This window comes from Aquarana catesbeiana, linkage group LG10, assembly GCF_042186555.1.
Source record: "Aquarana catesbeiana isolate 2022-GZ linkage group LG10, ASM4218655v1, whole genome shotgun sequence".
NCBI classification, from domain to species: domain Eukaryota; kingdom Metazoa; phylum Chordata; class Amphibia; order Anura; family Ranidae; genus Aquarana; species Aquarana catesbeiana.
The window spans coordinates 16,699,824-16,725,118 of record NC_133333.1 but is presented as its reverse complement, the minus strand read 5'-3'; the positions used below and the strand labels follow the sequence as shown (position 1 = coordinate 16,725,118).

At 45.8% G+C, this 25,295-nt stretch overlaps 1 protein-coding gene across 2 annotated transcripts in view; it reads right to left on the bottom strand.

Moving 5' to 3' along the window:
- The window catches only part of LOC141110390 (dual specificity tyrosine-phosphorylation-regulated kinase 1B-like), a 130,936-nt gene extending 106,860 nt beyond the window's left edge, over nucleotides 1-24,076 (bottom strand). Inside the window, exons 1-2 of one of the 2 annotated variants that reach the window (XM_073601714.1) lie at nucleotides 23,749-24,076; nucleotides 10,435-10,615 (exon numbers count right to left, since the gene is read on the bottom strand). In XM_073601714.1, the coding sequence (XP_073457815.1) occupies nucleotides 10,435-10,474 (40 nt within the window). In that variant the 5' untranslated portion in view covers nucleotides 10,475-10,615; nucleotides 23,749-24,076. The remainder of the gene's footprint in view (nucleotides 1-10,434; nucleotides 10,616-23,748) is intronic. The other variant, XM_073601715.1, reaches the window with a different exon arrangement.
- Between the last annotated feature and the right edge of the window lie 1,219 nt (nucleotides 24,077-25,295).

Below are 25,295 nucleotides of genomic sequence, written 5' to 3'. Positions count from 1 at the left end.
GTTAACCCAGAGCTGTAAGACAAAAGCGCTAACCACTCGGCTACCAAACTGTTAAAATAATCTCAGGAATTCCACCTACCAGTCTCTATGGAATCTGATGCACTTTCATTAGGGAATAAATACAGAACAACAAACATACAAGACAACTAAATCTAAAGTTTGAATACATAAATGTAATCAGTTAATCTGAGCCCCTGTTCACATTGCTGCGACTTTAAATCCGACATCCCTGCGCGACTTCATCGCGGCTTACATACGACTTCTTTAACAGAAGACAATGCAAGTCGTGGTTAAGAAGTTACACCAAAAGTAGTGCAGGAACCTTTTTTCTTAAGTCGGAGCGACTTGAGTCGCACTGATTAGAACAGTTCCATTGCTGTTAATGGGGCGCGACTTGTCATACGACTTTGAATTCTCAAGTCGCAGCAGCATGAACCGGGGGGGGCTAAGTGTCTGAAACGCAAGACGGCCAGATAAGCCAACTTACATCAACTGACGAGCCAGATTTGGATGGATTTATGGTGGGGGGGAGGCACTCGAGATAATTCAATATTCACACCCATAATAAAATCTAACTGGAGGTACAAGGTTGGATCAGTATGTGACAGTTCTTAGCAATTATTACTTTGCTAGAGAAAACAGACTGTTATCATATCAATTCCCAAAGCAATATGTGCTTAAGAATGCCGGAAGACCAAGGAACATATTGGTGAAAGTGATATAATGGTGACACAGCTTATCCACATGCATCCCCCTGACCTATTTATTAAGCAGATAGCACACAGGATATGCAGGGAGACGGCAGCCGAGCCAAAGTCCTGCAACATATCAACGCAGGTGTGAGGGCCAGGAGGAGATACTAACAATTATAAAACAGAGGGATGCAGAGCACTGGGGTTAGACCACTTGGTGTAGTTCTCAGTCCATTCTAGGTGAAGAGGGTGAAAGTAAAGTGCTCCCTTGACAATAACAGAAAAGGCTCAAGAAAAAATAAAAAAAATATATATATATGGATGTCTGTTGGAGTGTGTCCAACCCTGGCAAAGCAGATATTAAAGTGGACGAGCGAGAAGAGAAAATGGGAGCTGCCATTGCCAACTTGTGTTTAATCGCTTAAGGTCCGCCCTATAGAAGTCTCACTGCTACAGGGTGCCACCTCTGCACTGAATCATTAGATAGATAGATAGATAGATAGATAGATAGATAGATAGATAGATAGATAGATAGATAGATAGATAGATAGATAGATAGATAAGATAGATAGATAGATGTTGTAAAGCGATGCGTAAACTGTTGGCGCTATATAAATCCTGTATAGTAATAATAAATACATATCACACACACACACACACACACACACGTGATCCAGCTCTTCTGGGTATGCACGCCACGGGCGGGTCGCTTCCACCGTGTGTGAAGCCCAGCGGCGGGTACCCTGGACTCAGTGCCTGCCAGCACCCACCGATCATTCAGCAGAGATGCAGAATGGTCTCTGCAATACAGGGACTAGGATCCATGTCTTCCCCTAGTGAAAGCACCTCCCACAGTACACAAACACTGGTCAGGAACACCGTTAACCCTTTGTCGCCCCTGATGTTAAAGCGGTTGTAAACCGCAGCACTTTCTTTTTTTTTTTTTCTTACCTCCAAGGCAAAAGGCGTAATGTGCTAGTATGCATCGCATACTAGCACATTATGTGACACTTACCTGAAAACGAAACTTTCCAGCGATGCGATCGCTGGAGACATCTTCCATCTTCACCCGGAGTTGCCTTCAGGTTTGCAGACTCCAGCTCTGACTGGCCAGAGCTGCGATGATGTCATGCACACGGAAGCCGGCGGTCATGGCACAGGGCTCTGGAGGAATGGCAAGGGTGGCCGTTCCTTCAGAGCGCATGCACCAGCGATGTCACTGGCTGCATGTACAGTAAGTATCTCCTAAACGGCAACCATTTAGGAGATATTTACACTACCTCTAAGGAAGCCTTATTAGATCGATCTCTAGAGGAGAGAGATGAGAGATGAGAGATGAGAGATGAGAGATGAGAGATGAGAGATGAGAGATGAGAGATGAGAGATGAGAGATAGATAGATAGATAGATAGATAGATAGATAGATAGATAGATAGATAGATAGATAGATAGAGAGAGAGAGAGAGAGAGAGATCTCTCTATCTCTATATAAAATTTAAAGATGGAAGTTTACTTCCTCTAACACCTTCCCAGCCAGTGTCATTAGTACAGCGACACTGATAGCGTTTTTTTTTTTCCAGCACTGGTCACTGTATTAGTGTCACTAGTCCCCAAAAAGTGGCAGTTCGCGTTGGAAAGGTCCACCGCAATATCGCAGTCCCGCTATAAGTCGCTGATCACCGCCATTACTAGTAAAATAAATAAATAAATAAAATAATATCCCATAGTTTGTAAACATAACTTTTGGGCAAACCAATCAATATACGCTTATTGGGATTTTTTTTTTTTACCAAAAATAAGTAGCAGAATCGGTCTAAATAAGTCATTTGATTTTTTTCAATTTTTTTTTTTTCTATTGGATGTGTTTTGTAGCAGAAAGTAAAAAAAATATTGTGGTACTCTGTATATTGTGTACATTCTCTATATGGCTCCTCTTGTACAACACAACCTGTTATGAGGTGTTGCTGCTGTTATAGAATGCACTGCTTTGTTGGATGCTTTATTTGTATAAATAAAGAAATTGAAAAAAAAAAAATTGCAATGGCACCTCCCACATTCCCTGTCATAACAGCTCTGTTTTTTTTCAAAGGTTTACATTAATTTATAGCAGGGATATGCAAACTGTGCCCCTCCATCTGCTTCAGAACTACAATTCATATGAGGCATAGCAAGACTCTTGACAGCCACAAGCATGACACCCAGAGGCATGATGGGACTTGTAGTTTTGCAACAGCTGGCAGGGCCACAGTTTGCAAATCCCTGGTTTATAGGGTCTGTACCAAGTGATGGCACCCATTTCCGCCAGCCTCCTGCTGTTCTGCATGAAAAGCCAGCCGTTAAGCAAATTCAAATCCATCCAGCAATTAGCCAGGACTGAAGACTTGGTCAAACAAGGACCACTCTGGCAAGTAGGAGGTGGCACTTCATCATGGAGACTTTAAAGAGGAAGTAAACCCTCTCTAGCATACTAGCTCATTATGAATTAATTACCTGAGATCGAAGCCCCCGAAGCGACCCTCATTCACCTCCTCCGTCACCGCCATGATACCCGGAGTGACTTCCGGGTATTGCTGCTCCGGTGCTGTGACTGGCTGGAGCAGCGATGACAGCACTCCGGCGCATGCGCGCAGGAGCAGTCAGTGATGGCATGATCGCCTTTACTAAGGGCACGCTCAGTGCGCATGCACCATAGACATCGGTGCCTGTTTTTAGGAAAATAATCGCCTTAACCGTGTAGGTTAAAGAGATATTTCAAGCACCTACAGGTAAGCCTTAATCTAGGCTTACCTGTAGATTAAAGTGGTCTGTAAGGGTTTACAACCACTTTAATTTATTACTATATGTAGCAACTAAGCAGATACAAATTGGTGGTCTCGCACTCATTGCAGAGTAAAGGATAATAGAAAAGATGCAACAAAGTGGAAAGACTTCCAAAAAAAAAACGTTGCCTTTGCTGGACTGTTGCTACTTCGAGTCACTGACCTGGAACTCGCATGCAGTCAGAGAAGTTAATTACTAGTAAGTGTCTATTTTTAAATAAAGGCCCACAAGTAATGTAAACCCTCTTCCTGTTTCTCCCTCCAACCTCTTTCACTTTTTTTTGTTTTTTAATAAAGCTGTAAAAAACCTCTCTTACTGACCCAAGTCCTCTATATAGTGCCCCTCCTCACTGGTACCTCTTCCAGGACGTAGAGAGCTGTTATGCAGTCTGTGTTTACTCTTCACAGGCCACCTCACTGTGACATCACACTATGCAGTCTTTTGGAGTCTGAGAGGACCCCAGCCAATAGGAAGTGTCCGTGTCACCCAGGTAGCAATGTGGTCATCTGGAGATGGATCCTCCCAATCTGAAAAGAGTAGACTCAGGACTTTCCTTAAAGTGGTTGTAAAGTTTTTTAAAGTATTTTTTTTTTACCTTAATGTATTCTATGCATTAAGGTAAAAGACCTCCTCTGCTGTAGAATCCCCCCAGCCCCCCTCCCCCCTTATTCTTACCTGAGCCCGATTCAATCTAGCCACATGCATGAAAGCAGCGGCTCTTGCCGCCGAGTCCCTCCCCATTGGGCAAATTGGCTCCCACTGCTGTCAATAAAGCGCTGCAAAGAAGGAGCTGGGGGCGGGGCCAAGTAGCCCAGTCTGTGTTAATAGACACAGACAGGGTGGACCCATGGAAAGCAGCTTTTTATGGGGTCACTCACCGAAGAGAAGGGTCGTGGAGAGCCGATGGGGACCCCAGAAAAGGAGAATCGGAGCTGCTCTGTGCAAGACCACTGTACAGAGAAGGCAAGTATAACATGTTTATTTTAAATTTAAAAAAAAAAAACGAAGGTTTAATGTTACTTTAAGTAGTTGGGAGGGGACTTGATGCCCGAAGTTAATCCTTCAACCCAGGTTCACACTGACAGCGGGATTGAAATCGTGGAAGTTCCCGCATGTCAGAACAACCTCGGGGGGAGGGGAGATTTCAGAGTCATCTGTGTGGGTTCATGCACAGATGTCTATACAAAAATCGCACCCCGAAGTCGCAAATAGTAGAACAGAAACTACTTTTGGGAATCTGTGCCGTAGCCGGAAATAGCCACCGATTTGGCATATCAAATCGCATGCCAAATCACTCCAATGTGAACCTAGGCTAAAAAAGGCATAGTTTACCTTTACCAAAAGGTGAAAAACAAGCAGTGCAGCTGTGACCAAAAACGTAATAATGCCCTTGCTATAGGTGTCGGCCATTTACATACCTAATGAAGCCTGACTGGAAAACGCCCCAGGATGTTGCTTAGAGGAGGCGGGAGGAGAGGCAGGAGTGAGATCTCTCTCAGATTCAACCAACATCCCCCCCCCCCCCCATTCCCTCTCTCACCCGATGCAGTAGCTCTGAACTCCGTGTTGGAGAACTTGCTCCTGTGATGGTGGAGGTGAACAGTAATAGCTGGGACGGGGAGTTTTCCAGCCACGAGGTACATAAATGGCCTATACCTATAGCAAAGGCATTATTTAACTTTAGTCAAAGCTGCAGTTTTGTTTTTATAGGCAGTTTTTTTTGGTAAAGGTGAACTAACCCTTTAAAAGTGGTTGTAAACCCCCAATGCGGAAGTTGTACCTCTAAGTAAGCCTATAATAAGGCTTACCTAGAGATACAGTAAATATCTCCTAAATGTGCGCCGAGATATTTACCTTGTAGTGCGCCGGTGATGTAATCGGCTCTCCATGCCATTTTTTCACTAGCGCGTGCCGTGACTGGTGGCTTCCACACACATGCGCGAGAGTGACGTCACACGACTCCGGACAGTCACAGAGCCGGAGTCCGCAGCCCCGGAAGGAAGAGGGGCGAAGATGGTTGCGGCCTCCAGTGGGAACATTGTGGGCTTCGTGTGCAGGTAAGTGGCACATAATGTGCTAGTATGCCATGCATACTTTCATGTCAAAAAAACTCTCAAAAAGGAGTCTCAACAGGGTTTTTGATGCATTGGAAAAAAAGAAAAACACTAAAAACGCTATTGCAAAAACATTGAAAAACTCACTGCAAAGCTACTGGCGTTTTTAGAACGTTATTATAAACGTCCGGTGTGTACGAGGCCTCACTCATACCTGCTGGGCTCATTCTTCCTCGTGTCACCTGAAGCCTACGCAGTCTAAGGCCACATGGTCTCTATCTGACAGTGTTCAGTGCTGTGCCATACATGCAGGAAATCTGTTGTACCGCATTGGACACAAATCTTTTTGATTTGTGGTTTGCGATAAGAGGATCAAGGAAAGCAAAACTAGGACGCTGAGGATATGTATGTAATAAGCAAGTCTGGCTATTCTGATGGTCATGTATATATTATAATTATGTATGAAAGCGGTGCCATTAAAACTTTAAAGCCCTGGATAACGCTGGTGTGATTTGTCAAGCGATTTGACAGTTCAAAATTGCATGACAAGTCCCACCACCCCCATTTCCGACAATGAAACCATTTAAATCGTTGCGGTTCCTGCACTACTTTTTTGGGATGTCATTGCAACTTGCATAGACATCTGTTGAAGTTGGAAGCCGCAACGAAGTACCGCGATCTCTAAGCAGCACTGGTGTGAACCAGGGCCAACACACTGATCAGGTTATTTACATTATGCTGCTCTTTTTTCATTTATACCCCCCAAAAAAACATCAGAGACTATAGTTCCTCTTCCTGTAAGCCCGGTACCGCTCCATGCCGTCTGGCTTGTTTGGCAAAAGATGTGAGTTTGTGGGTTACAGCGGCTCCTTGTTCACAAGTAGTCACTGTCCAGTTTTCCAGCCCCTTTTGAAGGCCACACACACACACACACACACACACACACACACACACACACACACACACACACACACACACACACACACACACAGGCCTGCCTGACACTTTCAGAAGTTAGCCTTATTCCCCAAGGAATGCCATTTGTTTATCTGGTGTTTATTTTGGATGGTATGCAGTGAATTTCCCCTCTATATAGTCTTATACTCTATGCAAGTTAAGAAAAATACTAAATGGGTCTCTCTACTGTTGACTGAATTGTCTACTAAACTTTCAGGTAAATGTCCAACTGACTCCGAGTACAAATGAGTATATAAAGCTCCATATTATACAGTGATTGATACATTTTGCTAAGACCCCTTTCACACTGGGGCGCTTTGCAGGCACAAAGCGCCCTGAAAGAGCCGCTCCTGTCTCTCCAATTTGAAAGCCCCGAGGGCTTTCACACTGGAGCGGTGCGCTGGCAGGACGCTAAAAAATGTCCTGCTAGCAGGATCTTTGGAACGGTGAAGGAGCGGTGTATACACCGCTCCTTCACCTCTCCTGCCCATTGAAATCAATGGGGCAGCGCGGCTATACGGCCGGCACAGCGCTGCTGCAGCAGCGCTTTGTGGTGGTTTCAACCCTTTCTCGGCTGCTAGTGGGGAGGGGGGGTAGAAGCACCCCCGCTAGTGGCCAAATAGCCCCGCGAAATAGACGGTAAAGCGCCGCTAAAAAATAGCGGCGCTTTATCGCCGATACACCAACCGCCCCAGTGTGAAAAGGGACGGAAGTAAACCCCTGATGGTGTCACTAAGATGGAGCATAGAAGACGTCATACCAGAACCATATACATACTACAAGTAGACCCCAATATGCTATAATAAAAGCAGATAACTGATATACTCAGAAGTTAGTAGTATCAAACAAGTTTATCACAGGCAGAAGTCTAGAACTAATTTTCTGAATATACAGTATGTGCCTTAAAATGAACCGCCGGTTAGTCAAACTTTTAGTATTCTAGGTGCTGTTGCAGAGGATCAGACTGTAGCCAGTACGGACAATCCTAATGAACAAGGGTGGCTGTTAGGGGGGGGGTGCTTAGTCCCGACTTGTTAAAAAATATATGACCCTTTCACATTAGCAGACCAATCGTGCCCTACTGTCCCTTTTTTCAGGCAGGCCAGATCCTTAATTCCCTCTATGGAGCGGCAAGTGTATATGGACATGTGTCCGACACCCGCCTACATCCGATCCCTTCCTATCCACTAAAAACAGAAGGATGGGGATCCATTCTACATCTGTCTGGCGGATCGCATGGCAGTCGAGCGTAAACCAACAGGCGGGTGGTAACCCCTACCTCCAAGTTCACAACTTCCCTAGAACCCTCTAAAACAACAGTCGCCAACCTTTCAGACCTCATGGACCACCTAGCTCACAATTTTGAATACCGCAGACCACTAACATTAATTTTACATGTCTTATACACACACAATGTCCGGGCTCTCTGCCTGTCCCCCCCCCCAGATCACACTGCTGCCTTAAACTCACAATACTCCAGCTCTCTGCGCCCCCCCCCCCCGCACTCTGCATCACACCACTGCCTTACACAGACTCATCATTTATTTAGCCATGTGCTCAACCTCCATCCCAGTCTGATCAGCACTGCCACTGGAAGTCCCCCACTCTCTGCACTACTCCCGTCACCTCCCTCTGAGTTCACAGGAGCCGGAACTACAGAGTACTGACTGTCAGCTCGCATTGAGAACACCACTGGAAGCATTGGGCGGTATACATCCCCCAACAATGTTGATCTGTGGCAGAACCCCTGGGGGGGGGGGGGGGGGGGGAATCACCAGAATTTTCTCATGGACCATCATTGGTCCACGGACCACTGGTTGGTGACCGCTGTTTTAAAAGACTAATCTTCCCATCCTTCCACAACCCGCCCCTTTGCCCAATCTATGTATTGGTTTTATACTGTAATTAACAGTAAATTGTCTGGATGATTCACATTGTAAGTTACCATTAGTGTTATTTAATAAGCAAATAATCCCACATTATGAACTTTGTTTGTTTTTTGTGATATCTGTTGTAAACATTGCTCAAACAAGGGGGGTTATTTACTGAAGGCAAATCCACTTTACTTGGAAGTGCAGTTGCTGTAGATCAGAGGGGGACATGCAATTTTAGCTAGCACGTGATTGGATGATAAAATCAGCAGAGCTTCCCCTCATTTCAGATCTACCCCTCGGATTTACAGCGACTGCACTTCCAAGTACACTTTCAGTGCAAAGTGGATTTGCCTTTCATAAATAACCCCCAAGGTATCCTAATATTATTTCCATTCAATAAAAACTTTATTTTGACAAAAAAAAAAAAAAAAACACAACTTCCTTATGAAACATTTTACTTCATATTTGTATAACTACTGCAAAGAAAACAGATCATACAAATGAAAGTTAACAGCTGTTTTATATTGGCATTTTTATATATTTTTTATTTTTTTGGCTAAGCCAGTAATAAGGACCACAATGACCTGCACAGCAACCAATAAGAAATCTATATAGGTCACCACAGATTGCCGACTGGTCACCATAGGTCAGTGGCCCTCAATCTCGGTCCTCAAGTACCCCCAACAGGCCATGTTTTGGGAATTTCTCCTAGATAAACGGCTTTCCAAAACACCAAGCCATTGACTCTGAAAGCGCCCGTGTAAGATAAAGGAAAACCTGAAAACATGGCCTGTTTGGGGGTACTTGAGGACTGAGGTTGAGAACCACTGCCATAGGTGACTGCTTTCTGCATAAAGTTGCAAATCCGGCCTATTGATAAACAGTGCAAATTTTGGAAAGTAAACACTAAAAGCCTAAAACAGTGACACTTGTGAGCCACAAAATCATAAAACATGCTTGCTCGGCACCTGAAATATAACACGGGGTTAAAGACGTCAGAGGAGTCAGGAAAGATGCTGCACAAATATTTACCCGATAAATAATTTATTGATGCCCAGAGACTTGGTGCCGTTACAAAACAAAAAAAAACAGGTAAACCGGTGAGGACTAGAAGGCAGTGCGTCGTGCAATACAGCGGGCAGATTGCAGCAAGGCCTCCTCTGCAGATGAGAAGAGCTTCAAGTCACAGCAATGAATGGAAACTGCACCAGAATATTGCTTTGTGATCTCCAGAACATCAAACACCCCCCAACACCACCAGGACAGACCGTCTGCATGCCCCCCCCCCCCCCTCTATTATTAGGACAGGACACATCACCTGCACACAAATAATTAACCCCATTTCTGCCAGAACAAGTATCCCTCTCCTTAACATTAACCCAAAAGAATTCCAGTAACAGGACAATCTGCATGTACCGTCCTTTACCAACACTGTCCGGATTACCCAACTTCACATCTCCATGTCATAAAACCATCATAGACACACCACCTACCCAGTAATCAAAAACACACCTACCAAAAAACAACCCTTCCACAAACAAGCCCCATCCATAATATCAAACCTGCATGCTGGAGCCCCCCAAAACACGTCCCCTACAGAAGAGATCTCCAAACTACGGCCCTCCAGCTGTCCCGGAACTACACCTCCCATGAGGCATTGTAAAACTCTGACATCCACAGACATGACTAGGGGCATGATGGGAATTGTAGTTCCTGAACAACTGGAGGGCCGTAGTTTGGAGACCTCCTGAACTCTAAAGTACACGGGAGGAGCTCCAACATTGAAGACATCCCAAAATAACAACAAATGCAACTTGTTGTCACAAGCTGGACACCTAAAAAGATGGAATTACCTAAAAAACAATCTTCTCCCGCTCACCTAACATTAGCAAGATAAACGAGTCCCCAGATAAACCTCTACAGTTATTATGACTATTACAGCAACTACAGGGTACCTAAAAACCCTCCGCCTGCTGGCCACACTGCAAGGGTTAACTGTTTGTTTATGTCGAAGTGATTTCAAATTAGTTTAACTTACCTGATCCCCCATGCTCCAGCGTTGCACTGTTCTTCAGCATCTTCACATCCAACGCAGGGCTGTGGTCCCTGCATCGGTCTTGATGATGCCAGAGGATCCTTAGACCAATGGAGCGCAGGGGAGAAGAGGCAGCGGGGGACCAGTCTGGCAGCAGGGGACCAGTCTAGCAGCACAGAGGAGCCTGCGGGAGCAGAGGATCAGGTAAGTAAGGCTGAACACACCCCAGGAAATAAATGGGTACCCTCATAAGCTGAGCATCGCCCAGGATATGGGTACCCTCATAAGTTGAGCGCCCCCCCAGAAATGGGAACCCCCAAAAGCTGAACACACCCCAGGAACTGGATACCCTCATAACCCGATCACACCCCAGGAACTGGATACCCTCATAACCCGATCACACCCCAGGAACTGGGACCCCCAGAAGCTGAGCACACCCCAGGAAATGGGACCCCCCAGAAGCTGAGCACACCCCAGGAAATGGGACCCCCCAAAAGCTGAGCACACCCCAGGAAATGGGACCCCCCAAAAGCTGAGCACACCCCAGGAAATGGGACCCCCCAAAAGCTGAGCACACCCCAGGAAATGGGACCCCCCAAAAGCTGAGCACACCCCAGGAAATGGGACCCCCCAAAAGCTGAGCACACCCCAGGAAATGGGACCCCCCAAAAGCTGAGCACACCCCAGGAAATGGGACCCCCCAAAAGCTGAGCACACCCCAGGAAATGGGACCCCCCAAAAGCTGAGCACACCCCAGGAAATGGGACCCCCCAAAAGCTGAGCACACCCCAGGAAATGGGACCCCCCAAAAGCTGAGCACACCCCAGGAAATGGGACCCCCCAAAAGCTGAGCACACCCCAGGAAATGGGACCCCCCAAAAGCTGAGCACACCCCAGGAAATGGGACCCCCCAAAAGCTGAGCACACCCCAGGAAATGGGAACCCTCAGAAGCTGAGCACACCCCAGGAAATGGGAACCCCCAGAAGCTGAGCACACCCCAGGGAATGGGGACCCTCATAAGCTGAGCACACCCCAGGAAATGGGAACCCCCAGAAGCTGAGCACACCCCAGGAAATGGGACCCCCCCAGAGGCTGAGCACACCCCAGGAAATGGGACCCCCCAAAAGCTGAGCACACCCCAGGAAATGGGACCCCCAAAAGCTGAGCACACCCCAGGAAATGGGACCCCCCAAAAGCTGAGCACACCCCAGGAAATGGGACCCCCCAAAAGCTGAGCACACCCCAGGAAATGGGACCCCCCAAAAGCTGAGCACACCCCAGGAAATGGGAACCCTCATAAGCTGAGCACACCCCAGGAAATGGGAACCCCCAGAAGCTGAGCACACCCCAGGAAATGGGACCCCCCCAGAAGCTGAGCACACCCCAGGAAATGGGACCCCCCCCAGAAGCTGAGCACACCCCAGGAAATGGGACCCCCCCTCCATAAGCTGAGCACACCCCAGGAAATGGGACCCCATAAGCTGAGCACACCGCAGGAAATGGGACCCCATAAGCTGAGCACACCCCAGGAAATGGGACCCCTCATAAGCTGAGCACACCCCAGGAAATGGGACCCCATAAGCTGAGCACACCCCAGGAAATGGGACCCCTCATAAGCTGAGCACACCCCAGGAAATGGGACCCCATAAGCTGAGCACACCCCAGGAAATGGGACCCCTCATAAGCTGAGCACACCCCAGGAAATGGGACCCCATAAGCTGAGCACACCCCAGGAAATGGGACCCCTCATAAGCTGAGCACACCCCAGGAAATGGGACCCCATAAGCTGAGCACACACCAGGAAATGGGACCCCTCATAAGCTGAGCACACCCCAGGAAATGGGACCCCTCATAAGCTGAGCACACCCCAGGAAATGGGACCCCTCATAAGCTGAGCACACCCCAGGAAATGGGACCCCTCATAAGCTGAGCACACCCCAGGAAATGGAAACCCCCAGAAGCTGCACACCCCACTCATCATCATCAGGCTGGTGAAGCAAACGGCAAGAATGGAAAAAAACTGAAAAGAAATTCCCTAGGAAGCCCCATTTCCTTTTATTACATTTACCACCCCCACACATGCAGACTGGGGCTGCCACTGTCATGGACATTCTGCTGTCCATTCAGACACTAAAATACTACTGGGAGAAATGCTCACCCTTCCTGCCTAATAAAATGTACAGGATGTAAGGTCCAAAATATACCAATCACTATTACTGTCAGGATGGAAAACACTCTACGAAAAGGAACTACTAATCCCAGTACATCCATTCAGTGGTATAACATCCCATTTAAATAACTGGCTCCATTTACACCATCACAGATAAGGGGGGGGGGGGGGAGGGGGGATAGAACATCTGCCTAACCTACCGCCCTTCCAGCTCCCAGGAACTGCAGGAACCAGCATGCCTTGACACTGCCGATTCCCCTGTCACTGTAGACGAATACCCCCCATCCATTACCACTATGAAAGTGGAAGAACCTGGGAGCCCATAGATACAGGCCACCACGCTAATCCTGTCACTGGCAGATGATGGAACCCCTATTAGGACCCTGTTGGGGTCCTATTAGCCCCAGCATGCCTTGTCACTACAAACAAATACTCTTCCTCCATTACCAATATGACAGAGGCAGAGTACAGGAGTCCATAGATACAGGCCAACCCATTCATCACAAGCAGGATGAGAGAAACCCAATCAGATCTGGACAATATGCTGTCAGAGGTACCACATATTCCAGCATGCCTTCTCACTACAAACCATTACCATCCATTCATCTATTACTAGGAACACAATGGCAGATTATGGAAGCCCAGAGATACAGGCCATCTCATTCACCCAATTAGTGGTAGGGTGATAAGAACCGGACAATCTGCTGACAAAGGCACCACATATCCCAACAATCCCCATCACTACAGACCGATACCATTCATTACTGGTATGACAGTGGCGGCACCACATATCCCAACATGTCCCATCACTACAGACCCATACCATTTATTACTGGTATGACAGTGGCAGCACCACATATCCCAACATGTCCCATCACTACAGACCCATACCATTCATTACTGGTATGACAGTGGCAGCACCACATATCCCAACATGTCCCATCACTACAGACCCATACCATTCATTACTGGTATGACAGTGGCAGCACCACATATCCCAACATGTCCCATCACTACAGACCCATACCATTCATTACTGGTATGACAGTGGCGGCACCACATATCCCAACATGTCCCATCACTACAGACCCATACCATTCATTACTGGTATGACAGTGGCGGCACCACATATCCCAATATCCCCCATCACTACAGACCCATACCATTCATTACTGGTATGACAGTGGTGGCACCACATATCCCAACATGTCCCATCACTACAGACCCATACCATTCATTACTGGTATGACAGTGGCGGCACCACATATCCCAACATGTCCCATCACTACAGACCGATACCATTCATTACTGGTATGACAGTGGTGGCACCAAATATCCCAACATGTCCCATCACTACAGACCCATACCATTCATTACTGGTATGACAGTGGCAGCACCACATATCCCAACATGTCCCATCACTACAGACCCATACCATTCATTACTGGTATGACAGTGGCAGCACCACATATCCCAATATCCCCCATCACTACAGACCCATACCATTCATTACTGGTATGACAGTGGCAGCACCACATATCCCAACATGTCCCATCACTACAGACCCATACCATTCATTACTGGTATGACAGTGGCGGCACCACATATCCCAACATGTCCCATCACTACAGACCCATACCATTCATTACTGGTATGACAGTGGCGGCACCACATATCCCAATATCCCCCATCACTACAGACCCATACCATTCATTACTGGTATGACAGTGGTGGCACCACATATCCCAACATGTCCCATCACTACAGACCCATACCATTCATTACTGGTATGACAGTGGCGGCACCACATATCCCAACATGTCCCATCACTACAGACCGATACCATTCATTACTGGTATGACAGTGGTGGCACCAAATATCCCAACATGTCCCATCACTACAGACCCATACCATTCATTACTGGTATGACAGTGGCAGCACCACATATCCCAACATGTCCCATCACTACAGACCCATACCATTCATTACTGGTATGACAGTGGCAGCACCACATATCCCAATATCCCCCATCACTACAGACCCATACCATTCATTACTGGTATGACAGTGGCAGCACCACATATCCCAATATCCCCCATCACTACAGACCCATACCATTCATTACTGGTATGACAATGACAGAATATGGAAGCCTGTCCATACCATTCATCAACCTCTCTTGACAGACGATGGGACCCCTCTTAGGACTGTACAACCCTGTGCCCCTTCATTTGTCGAGTTACTACAAGCTCCAGCATGCCTTTTCACTACAGACCAATCACCTTCCTCTGTTACTGGTACGGCAATAGGAGAATATAGTAACTCCATAGATACAAGCAACCCCTATTCATTATATTATTGGCAGGATGAGGGAAGCCCTGCCAGAACCAGGCAATCTGCTGCCAGAGTCACCACAAATCACAGCATGCCCTGTCACAATAGATCAACACCATCCATCAATTACACAGGCAGAATCCCTGAGCCCATAGATACAGGCCATCCTGTTTATCATATCGCTGGTAGAATTGGAGAAACCTGATTCCAGCCGCACCACACATCCCAGCATGTCACCATTTACCAACACCCTCTGTCTATTGTTACTATACAGGTACTGTACAATACAAGACCCCCTGGGTACAAGCCATTGCATTCATTTTACTACCAGCGTGATGGAAGATACCATAAAGCTGCAGCCACTTCAGCCGATGAACTACAATTCCCAGCATGAGCTGTCACTACTCACCAATTATTACTATACGGGTAGCAGTGTAAAGGACCCCATGGAGACCGACTATTTATGAATTCTATTGCCAGCAGGATGGGCAATTATTACATGCGGCCATACAAACTGCTTTTAGGACAGAACTACAAGTCTCAGCATATGCTGTGACTAATACTGATCAATTACTACTATATAGGTGGCAGAGTATAAGACAAGACCCCCCATGGATACAGTCCATCTCATTCAGTCTACTGCCAGCATTAAGGGCAATGCCATCATAGGGCCATACAAAGTGCTGTCACCTCAGTGGCTATACAACTACAATTCCCAGCATGCGCCATCACTGCTGACCCATTATTAGCATACAGGTTGTATAAAGTCCTGTGGATACAGGTCATACCATTCATTCCATTGCCAACATGAGGAGAGGTCCCCTATTAAAAGTATACAAGCTGCTCATGAAGAACTACAAGTCTCAGCATGATCTGTCACTAATCATTATAGGAGGTGGCCGTGTATAAAACCCAATGAAAACAAACCATCTCACTCATTCCATTGACCGCATGATGGAAGATTCCTTTATAAAGTAATACAAGAGACCCCAGAGATACAGACCCCTTCATTCATTCTATCTCCAGCATGACGAGAGGTTCCCCTATTAGGAGTATACAAGCTGCTCCTGAAGAACTACAAGTCTCAGCATGATAGGAGGTGGCCGTGTCTAAAACCCAATGAACACAAACATCTCACTCATTCCATTGACCACATAATGAGATATCCCGTATATAGCAATACAAGAGACAGGCCACTTCATTCATTCTATCTCCAGCATGATGGGAGGTCCCCCAAAAGGCTTATAAAAGCTCAATATGATAAAGAACTACTAGTCCCAGCATGTTCTCTCACTACTCACCAATTACTTATAATCGAGGCGGCAGAGTAAGAGACTTTTTGGGTACGGCTCACCTCATTTATTCTACTACCAGCATGATGGAAGATCCTCTAATAAGGAATTACATAGGGCTGCTCCAGAAGAACTATGAGTGCCAGCATGCCCTCTCATTACTCACCAATTATTGTACAGGTGGCAAGGTAAAAGACCTCATAGCTAAAGGCCAACTCATTCATTCTACCCCCCATCATAAGACTGTACGAGTCACTAAAGAACTACAAGTGCCAGCATGTCCCGTCACTATTTGCAAATTATTAACTAAAGAACTACAAGTGCCAGCATGTCCCATCACTACTTGCAAATTATTGTTATACAGAGGGCAGAGCATAAGACTGCTTAGATAAAAGCCTTCTTATTCAGTCTACTACCAGCATGATGGAGGATTCTTCAATAGGAGTGTACAAGCTGCTGCTGCTCCAGCTGTTGAAGAACTACAATTCCCATCACTACTCACCAATGATTATTATACAGGTGACAGGTATAATGTCCGCATCAATATAGACCATCCCATTCAGTCTTTTGTCAGAATGATGGAAGATCTATTCTTAAAAGCCGCTGAAGAACTACAATTCTCAGCATGCCTGTTACTACTCAACCACGCCTTCCTCCCATTATTACTGTATAAACAGATGGCTTTAAGACCCCCATGGGTGCCATCTCATTTATTTTACTACTAGCCCGATGGTAGGCCCCTTCATGGAGCCATAAACCCCAAGGAAGAACTACAACTCCCAGCATGCCCTATTATCAATAAATTATTATACAGGCAGCAGAGTATAAGACCCCATGGGTGCAGTCCATCTGATTTGTGGTACTGCTAGCCTGATGGTAGGCCCCTTCATGAAGCTATACAACCAAAGAAAGAACTACAATTCCCAGCATGCCCTTTCACAGCTCACCAATTATTACATATGTGGCAAAGTAGAAGAGCCCCAATAATACAGGCCATATTATTCATTCTATTGCCAGCATGATAGGAGATGCCTGCACAGGGCTATATACCCCCGTGGAAGAACTACAATTCCCAGCATGCTCTGTCACTACTCAACCCTTATTACGATACAGGTGATGGAGCAACAGAACCCACAGATACAGGCCATCTCATTCATTCTGCTTCCAACATGATAGGATATCCTTTCATAACACTGTATAGAGCCGCTGTTCCTCCAACCACTTAAAAACTACAAGTCCCAGCATGCCCCGTCACTAATCACCAACACCCTCCGTCCACTACTACTATAAAAATCGATGACTAGAAGACTCCAGTGAGTACAGGTCATCTCATTTATTCTACTACCAGCATGATGGGAGATCCCTTCACAGAGCAATACAAGCTGTTTAGGAACTACAATTCCCAGCATGCTCCATCACTACTCAACATTTATTACTATACAGGTGACAGAGTAAGAGACCCCATCTCATTCATTCTAATACCACCATGATGGGAAATCCCTTCATAAGACTGTACAGGCTGTCGTTCTGCCAGCCTCTGAAGAACTACAAGTTCCAGCATGCCTGGTCACTGCTCACCAATTATATGATTATAGAGGCGGCAGAGCACAAGACCCCACAGATACAGGTCATCCCATTTATTCTACTACCAGCATGATGGAAGATTTCCCCCCCCTCATATTGGTACACACGCTCCTCCAGCTGATGAAGAACTACAACTCCCAGCATGTCCAGTTGCAACTGACCAATGACGTGGCATTGAATAAGACCCCATGGATACAGGTCATCTCATTCAGTTTATAGCATTATGGGCGGTGCCTTCATAGAGCCATACAAAGTGCTGTCACTTCAGTGGCTATAAAACTACAATTCCCAGCATGCGCTGTCACTGCTGACCAATTATTAGCCTACAGATTGTATAAGGTCCTGTGGATACAGGTCATACCATTCATTCTAATGCCAGCATGAAAGGTCCTTTATCAGGAGTATACAAGCTGCTCCTGAAGAACTACAAGTCCCAGCATGCCCTATCACTACTCATCGATCATTATACAATCATAGCACAAGACCTCAAAGATAAAGACCACCTTATTCATTCAACTACCTGCATAATAGAAGATCCCCCCATAGGGTTAAAAAATACTCATCCAGCTAATGAACAACTCCTCCCAGCATGTCCAGTCACTACTGACCAATGAGGTGGCAGAATATAAGACCACATGGAGATCCCATTATACAAGCACTACAAGTCCCAGCATGATCTGTCACTGACCGTCCAATGATTACAAAGGTTACTGTGTATAAAACGCTATAGATACAGGAAGCACCATTCATTCCACTCCCAGCTTGATGGAAGATCCCCCCATCCATAGGGCTATATATGCTCTGATGAACTACAGCACCCAGCATGCCCTATTCTTACTAACCAATCAGGTGGCAGAGTATAAGCCAATAGATACAGGCCATCCCATTCATTCCACTACCAGCATGATGGAAGAGCCCCCCCCATAAGGTTATACATGCTCCGCTGGCTGATGAACTACAACTCCCAGCATGCCCTGTCACTACTGACCAATCAGGTGGCAGAGTATAAGACCCCATGGATACAGGCCATCCCATTCATTCTACTACCAGCATGATGGAAGATCTCTCCATAGAGATTTATATATTCCAGTTGATGAAGAACTACAACTCCCAGCATGCCTTGTCACTGTCCACCAGAGTGTACACAGTCTGTCCCATTCATTCTATCACCAGCATGATAGAAGATCCACCTATATGGTTATTAATGCCCTGCCGGGTGAGGAACCACAACTCCAAGCATGCCCTATTTTTACTGACCAATCAGGTGGCAGGAGTATAGGACCCCATGGATACAGGCCATCCCATTCATTCTACTACCAGCATGATGGGAGATCCCTCCATAAAGATACCCCAGCTGCCTTGTCACCAGCCAGAGTGTATACAGCATTCCCATTCATTCTACTACCAGCATGATAGGAGATACACCCTTAGAGTTGTATATGCTCCCCTGGCTGATGAACTAATACTCCCAGCATGCCCTGTTCTTACTGACCAATCAGATGGCAGAGTATAAGACCCCATACATACAGGCCTTCCCATTCATTATACTATCAGCAGAGTGTAAAATCCCTCCATAGAGATGTACAGTATCTCACAAAAGTGAGTACACCCCTCACATTTTTGTAAATCTTTTCTTCTATCTTTTCATGTGACAACACTGAAGAAATTACACTTTGCTACAATGTAAAGTAGTGAGTTTACAGCTTGTATAACAGTGTAAATTTGCTGTCCCCTCAAAATAACTCAACACACAGCCATTAATGTCTAAACCGCTGGCAACAAAAGTGAGTACACCCCTAAGTGAAAATGTCCATATAGGGCCCAATTAGCCATTTTCCCTCCCCCTGGTGTCATGTGACTCGTTAGTGTTACAAGGTCTCAGGTATGAATGGGGGGCAGGTGTGTTAAATTTGGTGTTATCGCTCTCACTCTCTCATACTGGTCACTGGAAGTTCAACATGGCACCTCATGGCAAAGAACTCTCTGAGGATCCAAAAAAATAGAATTGTTGCTCTACATAAAGATGGCCTAGGCTATAAGAAGATTGCCAAGACCCTGAAACTGAGCTGCAGCACGGTGGCCAAGACCATACAGCGGTTTAACAGGACAGATTCCACTCAGAACAGACCTCGCCATGGTCCACCAAAGAAGTTGAGGTTACGTGCTCAGCGTCATATCCAGAGGTTGTCTTTGGGAAATAGACGTATGAGTGCTGCCAGCATTACTGCAGAGGTTGAAGGGGTGGGGGGTCAGCCTGTCAGTACTCAGACCATACGCCGCACACTGCATCAAATTGGTCTGCATGGCTGTCATCCCAGAAGGAAGCCTCTTCTAAAGATGATACACAAGAAAGCCCACAAACAGTTTGCAGAAGACAAGCAGACTAAGGACATGAATTACTGGAACCATGTCCTGTGGTCTGATGAGACCAAGATAAACTTATTTTGTTCAGATGGTGTCAACCAGGTGAGGAGGACAAAGACAAGTGTTGCCTACAGTCAAGCATGGTGGTGGGAGTGTCATGGTCTGGGGCTGCATGAGTGCTGCCGGCACTGGGGAGCTAAAGATCATTGAAGGAACCATGAATGCCAACATGTACTGTGATATACTGAAGCAGAGAATGATCCCCTCCCTTCAGAGACTGGGCCGCAGGGCAGTATTCCAACATGATAACTACCTCAAACACACCTCCAAGACCACCACTGCCTTGCTAAAGAAGCTGAGGGTAAAGGTGATGGACTAGCCAAGCATGTCTCCAGACCTGAACCCTATTGAGCATCTGTGGGGCATCCTCAGATGGAAGGTGGAGGAGCGCAAGGTCTCTAACATCCACCAGCTCTGTGATGTCGTCATGGAGGTGTGAAAGAGGACTGCAGTGGCAACCTGTGAAGCTCTGTTGACCTCCATGCCCAAGAGGGTTAAGGCAGTGCTGGAAAATAATGGTGGCCACACAAAAATATTGACACTTTGGACATTTTCACTTAGGGGTGTACTTACTTTTGTTGCCAGTGGTTTAGACATTAATGGCTGTGTGTTGAGTTATTTTGAGGGGACAGAAAATTTACACTGTTATACAAGCTGTACACTCACTACTTTACATTGTAGACAAGTGTCATTTCTTCAGTGTTGTCATGTGAAAAGATAGAAGAATAAAATATTTACAAAAATGTGAAGGGTGTATTTACTTTTGTGAGATACTGTATATATACTCCAGATGACAATGAACTACAACTCCCAGCATGCCTTGCCACTGCCCTCCAATCAGAGTGTACACAGTCCTTCTCATTCATTCTACCAGCACGATGGAAAATCCCCCATTGGGTTATATCCGCCGGCTGAAGAACTACAAGTCCTAGAAGCCCTGTCACCAGCCAAAAAGAGTGTACACAGTCCATCCCATTCATTATTTCACCAGCATGATAGAAGATCCCTTCATAAAGCTATACACACACACACACACACACACACACACACACACACACACACACACACACACTACAGCTGATAAGGAACTACAACTCCCACCATGCCCTGTCACCATCCAACCAGAGTGTACACAGTCTGTCCCATACCTTCCATCACCAGCACGATGGAACATCCACCTATAGGGTTATACATAATCTGCCGGCTGATGAAGAACTACAACTCCCAGCATGCCTGGTCACTGTCCCCCATTTAGAGAGTGTACACAGGTTCATTCATTCTACTGCCAGTATGAAATCCCTCCATAGATATATATACACTGTATACCCCAGCTGATGGAGAACTACAACTCCCAGCATGCCATGTCACTGGCCAACCAGAGTGTACCCTGTCCCTCATTCATTCTACTACCAGCACGATGGAAGATCCCCCCATAGGGTTATATATGCTCCGCCGGCTAAAGAACTACAAGTCCCAGCATGCCCTGTCACCAGCCAACCAGAATGTGCACAGTGCATCCCATTCATTCTTTCAACAGCATGACAGAAGATCCCTTCATAATATGTATACATATATACACACACTCTACAGCTAATAAGGAACTACACCTCCCAGCACACCCTGTCACCATCCAGAGTGTACACAGTCTACCCCATTCCTTCTATTACCAGCATGATGGAAGGTCCCCCATAGGGTTATATATGGCTGATGATGAACTACAACTCCCAGCATGTCCTGTCACTGTCCACCACTTACAGTGTACACAGTCCTTCTCATTCATTCTACTGCCAGTATGATGGGAGACCCCTCCCCCCCATAGAGATAGATATACACACATGCCAACTGATGGAGAACTACAAGTCCCAGCATGCCTTGTCACCAGCCAACCAGACTGTACAAAAGCCATCCCATTCGTTTGTTCAGAAGCATGCTGGGAGGTCCCTCCATAGACAAGCAGTGGCTGTAGAACTACAACTCCCAGCATGCCCTGTCACCAGCCAACCAGAGCGTGTACAGGCCATCCCATTCATTCCAATACCAGTACGATATGAAATCCCTCCACAGAGAGAGATAGAAATTTATATATATATATATCAGTAGAACTATAAGTCCCAGCATGCCCTGCCCACCAGACTATATGATGGAGCTATAACTATAAAAACTATATACAAACTATAACTCTCAGCATGCCCTGTCACCAACCATCAGAGTGTATACAGGCCATCTCATTCATTTCAATATGATATGAAATCCCTCCACAGATAGTGATATTATATATCTCCATCCATCTATCTGCTGGCTCTAGTAGAACTACAAGTACCAGCATGCCCTGTCACCAGAGTCTATACAGGCCATCCCATTCATTCTACAGCCAATATGATGCAAGATCCCTCCAAATACAGATACGCCAGCTGATGGAGAACTACAACTCCCAGCATGATGGAAGAGCCGCCCCCCCCCCCCCCCCATAAGGTTATACATGCTCTGCTGGCTGATGAACTACAACTCCCAGCATGCCCTGTCACTACTGACCAATCAGGTGGCAGAGTATAAGACCCCATGGATACAGGCCATCCCATTCGTTCTACTACCAGCATGATAGAAGATCTCTCTCTATATCTATATATATATATATATATCTCTATGATAGCTCTCTATCTATAGATATATATTCCAGTTGATGAAAAACTATAACTCTCAGCATGCCCTGTCACCAGCCAGAGTGTATACAGGCCATCTCATTCATTCCAATACGATATGAAATCCCTCCACAGATAGATATATATATATATATATATATATATATATATATATATAGAGAGAGAGAGAGAGAGAGAGAGAGAGAGAGAGAGAGAGAGAGAGAGATCTACATATATGATATAGATATATTATATATATAGGCCATCTGCAGTAGAACTACAATTCCCAGCATGCCCTGTCACCAGACTGTATACAGACCATTCCATTCATTCTACAGCCAGTATGATATGAGATCCCTCCATAGAGATACAGATACGGCAGCTGACGGAGAACTACAACTCCCAGCATGCCCTGTCACTGTCCACCAATCAGAGGGCACACAGTCCTCCTCCCCCATTCATTCTATCCCCGGTATGATGGGAGGTCCCTCTGTACTGTAGAACTACAATTCACAGCATGCCCTGCGGCAGACTCCAGGAGCCCCCCTCCCCCCTTATGTGAGGCACCACAAGGCCCAGAGCGCCCTGTCACCGCAGACTGATGTCCTCCACCCCGGCAGAGGCAGACTAGGATCCCCCCCTGGATACAGGCCGCCCCGTCCGTCCTATCACCGCCCGGGACGGGGCTGTACACAGGGACCGCCCCCTTCCGGGCCACCGAGGAACTACAAGTCGCAGCGCGCCCTGTCCGCTCCGCGGGGCCCGGAGGAGGAGGAGGAGGGGGTGAGATCCCGGGGAGTCCGCACTGCGCTCCGGACACATCCCTCCCCCCACACACAGGCCTCATCCCCGGACCTCCCCTCACTCACTCACCTCAGGCGCAGCGGCTGCTTCTCCCCGGCTGGGCTCGGCGGCACGTCCCCCTCTTCATCATCTTCATCATCCTGCCGGAGGAGGAGGAGGCCGGGTTCGGTGTCGGGATGTGAAGGACGGGGGAGGAGGGGGGAAGGGAGAGGCTGTGACAGCTGGCCGCCTCCGCCGCGCTCTCCGCCACTGGAGGCTTCCGATCCTTCCTCCTTCTTTTTTTTTTTTTTTTTTCCCAGTAATGCCACACAAAATGGCTGCGAAAACAAACCGACGCAACAGCCGCTGAGGAGAAGTCACGTGAGCGCGCCTGCGCACTCTCCGCCGCCTCCGCTCAGGGGAGGGGCCTGCGCGCGACACGCCGCCGGAGCACGCCCCCCTCCTCCCATCCCTGGGCACAGGCCACGCCCATCAGTCATACACAACTCCTCCCCCCCCAATGATCACCAGAGCCTATTCCTAATAATAACCAATAAAAATCATGTTAAATAGTTTTAATTTCATCATCATCATTATTTATATATATATATATATATATTACTCTATTATGTACACTATTGTACTATATACACAATTCATTGTTATTATTTATTTTTATATATATATATATATATATATATATATATATATATATTTATATCTTATACACATTATTTATACACACACACACACATTTATAATTCATAAAAATAAAGTAATAATAGTAGTATTTTTCCAAGTATATGTAGATTAAACATATATAAAAGTTTGATATAATTATTATTTATAATCAATATGTGTAATATATAGTTATTGCTAATATAGCCACCAATCATAATATATAATTCACACCCCCCACCCTGGGCACAGGCCACACTGATCAGTCACACACAACCCCCCCCCCCCCCCCCCATGATCACCAGAGCCTATTCCTAATAATAGTTCAATAGTTTTAATTTCATCATCATTATTATATATTTATCCTCCTGTACCTTTTGTATTGAACTATACTGTAATTGTGTTGTCCCCCTTATACATTGTAAAGCGCTGAGTAAACTGTTGGCGCTATATAAATCTCGTATAATATAATAATAATAATATATATATAATATATATTATACACATTATTTATATACACACACATTTATCATTTATAATTAATAAAAATAAAGTACTAATAATAGTATTTTTCCAAGTATATGTAGAATAAACATATATAAAAGTTTGGTATAATTATTACCGGTATTTATAATCAATATGTGTAATATATAGTTATTATAAAATTGCTAGTATAACCACCAATTATAATATATAATTCACACCTCCCACCCTGGGCACAGGCCACGCCCATCAGTCACACACAACCCCCCCTCCCCCCCATGATCACCAGAGCCCATTCCTAATAATAAAAATTAAAATAACCAATGAAAATCATGTTAAATAGTTTTAATGTCATCATCATTATTATTTATTTATAATTTATATAGATATATATATTATACACATTATTTATATACACACACATTTATAATTAATAAAAAAACAAGTACTAATAGTAGTATATGTAGCATAAACAT